Here is a 3546-nt window from a genome sequence, read left to right on the forward strand (position 1 = left end):
CCTCCCCCTCCCCTGCCCCCCTGATATTACTATTACATTTGATATGTATTTACCTGATGTTGTCCCCCTGTCTTATGTCATATATATTGTAACAATTCAATAAACAATAAATATGAAACAAAAGATGGTAAGGAGGGCCCTGCCCCTGAGGGCTTACAATCTAAAAGGGAGGGATACATGAGGAGGTAGCTGTGAGGGGAACTGTTGAACCCTGATGTAAGGGGACTGTGTTGACCTCCTAAATGCATTGGCTGTTTTATTGTATTGATTACACAATAAAAGAACTTTCTGGACTTGACACCATTGGTGTGGCACCCTGACTGTTGTCTACATATGTCGACTGATTTACCATTATACAATAATTACCTCACCTTACATCACTACAGGGACCGAGAGACCGAGAAGTTCCGTGTTTCAGTGAATGTGGAGTCCGGAGGTGAAATAACCTTCGCTCTTACATACGAGGAGCTGCTGAGAAGACAGCTGGGAAAATATGAGCACGCTGTCAGCGTGAGGCCCGGTCAGATAGTCCAGAACCTCACCGTGCAGGTGACCATCTCTGAAAGGACAGGGATGGAATATGTCCGAGTGTTGCCTCTGCGTACCAGCCGACTGATCACCAACGCTGTTCGAGGTATGTGTGGAGCACTCGTAAGTTTTCAAAGACCTTCATTGGAGTTACCGGTCATCAAGATCGGTGAAATGATGTGATAATTTCTCCTCATTCTGGTTAAAGGAGAACTATGGGGTTAAGGCTTTTCCCCATAGTTCTCCTTAGGGTCACTGGAGGACACAAACTAGCGTCCTCCCGTCACCCTAAGCTCAGTATATAGGGAGCTACAGCTAGTATACTGAGACGCCGCAGCTGAAGCGGATCCCGACAATTATGTCTGGATCCGCCCAGCTGCGTGAGTGACAGCTGGCTCTGCCTATCTAGAGGCAGAGCCAGCTGTACCCGCCCCCATCCGTTCCGCCAGTCAGCGCTGGCGGATCGGAGCGGGGAATCCAGCCCCTCCCCTGTCACGCCAGAGAGCCGTGACAGGATCGAGAGGTGAGCGAACACCGGTATGTGTTCTCTCACTTCCCGATCTACTGAGCCGACCTGTGACAGTCTCATTGTCACAGGTCGGCTAGAACTATGAGGAGGAGTGACAAGCACTCACCTCATAGTTCTCCTTTAACGTATCAGATCACGCCAAATTGATATCTTAGTTTTTGGGGGATGTTGTTGGGTTTAGTCACCCCCTAGAATGAAAGCTAGCATTGTTCAACCCTTTATCTGTCTGTTTTACAGGGGAGACAAAAATGCCTCCATCCACGGAGGTAGAGAAGAGCCCTCACTGTGCCCGCGTCACATTCAGCCCAACTCCAAAGGAACAAGCTGCCCAGTCCAGCACCGGCATCGCAGCAGATTTTGTTATCCAGTACGACGTGGCCTTGAAAGACCTTGCGGGAGATGTTCAGGTAGGTGTGTGATATGTAACACACAAGGTGCTATTTATCACAGAGTGTCCTAAACCTGGGGTGTTGACCATTTCTCATGTCTGCAACCTAGATATACAATGGATATTTTGTTCACTACTTCGCACCGCGAGGACTTCCAACCATCCAGAAAAATGTTATCTTTGTCATTGACGTCAGTGGGTCAATGTTCGGCACTAAAATGAAACAGGTGAGTGCATCGGCTGGCAGGGCCGTCTTTAATATTGATTGGACCCTGGGCAAACATTTTCTTGGGCCCCCGCCCCTACCCACCAAGCCACGCCCTCTACCTGCCATGCAGTTTCTCTCTCCACCCCAACATCCCAAATCAATGTATCTATTTTATTTTATTTTTTTATCAGCCCCCTGTCTGCCTAGCAACTGATGATGCAGATGGGCGGGCGGGCTGGTCTAGGCATGCATGATAGGCTCTGATTCCTGTGCTTTGATAAAAAAAAAAGTCCCGATCTTCTGATCTCTGCTGCCTGTCTGCAAGGGGATCAGAGTCTGTTATTGAGCCTGTAATCCCCGTGCTCTCCCCCCTCATCCTCCTGGTTTCCCTAATCTCTCCCCCCCTGCTGTTACTTGCAGACAGGCAGCAGATCGGGAGATCAAGACTTTTGTCTGCTCTGCCTAGCAACTGATGATGTGATGGGCGGGCCGAAGTACGTAATTATGACAGCAGCCTGATCAGCGGCACGTCGGGTGAGAGGTGCTCTTTGCAGTTGTTCAAGCGGACCTGACACCTGTGCAAAAGAACATAATAAATTATACAAGATACACAACACAATACATTGAATCTAGATACAGTATGAACAGTCACAGAATGAGACTATGCAGTACAATCACACTGACGGTGCAGAGTTTCTGTAGAGAAATGTTCCCTGGTGCCAGGATACCGTGCACTGGTGTCCCCACACCGCATGCAGGTATCTATACGGGAGGACCAAATGTGTGACTACGCCAGACAATGCCTATGAGCACACAGTTTATTAGGCACACCGAAATCAAGTAACCACAAGCAACAAAATCACATAGAAAAGCTAACAGGGCAAAGTGAACCTGGGGAGCAGGGCAACAAGAGGGGAGCCATGGATCACTGGTCAGGGTTCCAGGAGGCAACAGGATTCAGGAAACAGGATACAGGTAATGGCGACAATACTGTGGCAAAGTCCTCACTGCAGGGAGGGATGAAATACCCTCCCAGGTAACACCAGGTGGTGATTAATTGCAGAGACACCTGCAGGTGAGGTGCTTAAGTCCCAGACAGCCACTGACTCCCCAGAGACACCTGCAGGTGAGCAGTGGAACTGCAGGATCTGCTCCAGCTCCACGGTGCCACCTTGAGGTGTCCTGGTCCCTGACACCTGGAGATAACTGGTCTATATGTAGGTTGCCACCAACTTTGAAGGCCAACAGGTATCTGCTTAGATATAGACTGGACCAGGAGGTCAAACATTTTTTTAAAAGTTTTACATAGAGTAGAAAATGTTATTTTTGTGCTGTATGGGGATATCTCCTGCCCCAGAGATATAACAGGATGTGAGAGGAGATCTTTATAAAGTGAACGGAAATTCCCCTCTTAAGCTAGGTTCACACCTAGGCGACCCCTGACTGTGCGGCAATCTGCGCGGTTTTGTGCATGATTGCTGCGTGGCCGGGAGTCGCCAAGGTGTGAACCGATCGCGCTGTGGGTGCCATTATTTTCTAATGGCACTCCAGCCGCGCCGGGCAGATCGCGCGGTTTCCAAGCCACGATTCCGCCCGTGCAAGTGAACACTAAAATAGCAGTGCATCGTATGTCGCAAAAAAAAAGGTACTTGTCACCTCATTGAAATCAATGGGGCCGCACGGCAATTGCTGTGTGCACTAGCGCACGATCGCGCAGCCCCCGGGACGCATTTCCCGGGTGTAGTGTAGTGCAGGTGTGAACCTAATCTTAGACAGTTGTCACCAGAATAGAGGTCCCTACCAGAAGATGTATTTTCTCTCTCTCTCTCGCTCTCTCTCTCTCTCGCTCTCTCTCGCTTTCTCTCGCTCTCTCTCTCGCTCTCTCTCGCTCTC

General features: G+C 49.5%; 1 protein-coding gene across 1 annotated transcript in view; it reads left to right on the forward strand.

The window, feature by feature from the left end:
- Positions 1-3546, forward strand: part of ITIH6 (inter-alpha-trypsin inhibitor heavy chain family member 6) — a 45494-nt gene that overhangs the window by 23425 nt on the left and 18523 nt on the right. The window contains exons 5-7 of the mRNA XM_018569131.1: positions 387-634; positions 1295-1464; positions 1556-1672. Coding sequence (XP_018424633.1) covers positions 387-634; positions 1295-1464; positions 1556-1672 — 535 coding nt within the window. The remainder of the gene's footprint in view (positions 1-386; positions 635-1294; positions 1465-1555; positions 1673-3546) is intronic.

The sequence above is a fragment of the Nanorana parkeri genome, unplaced genomic scaffold (genome assembly GCF_000935625.1).
Source record: "Nanorana parkeri isolate BGI_ZX_2015 unplaced genomic scaffold, ASM93562v1 scaffold1291, whole genome shotgun sequence".
NCBI classification, from domain to species: domain Eukaryota; kingdom Metazoa; phylum Chordata; class Amphibia; order Anura; family Dicroglossidae; genus Nanorana; species Nanorana parkeri.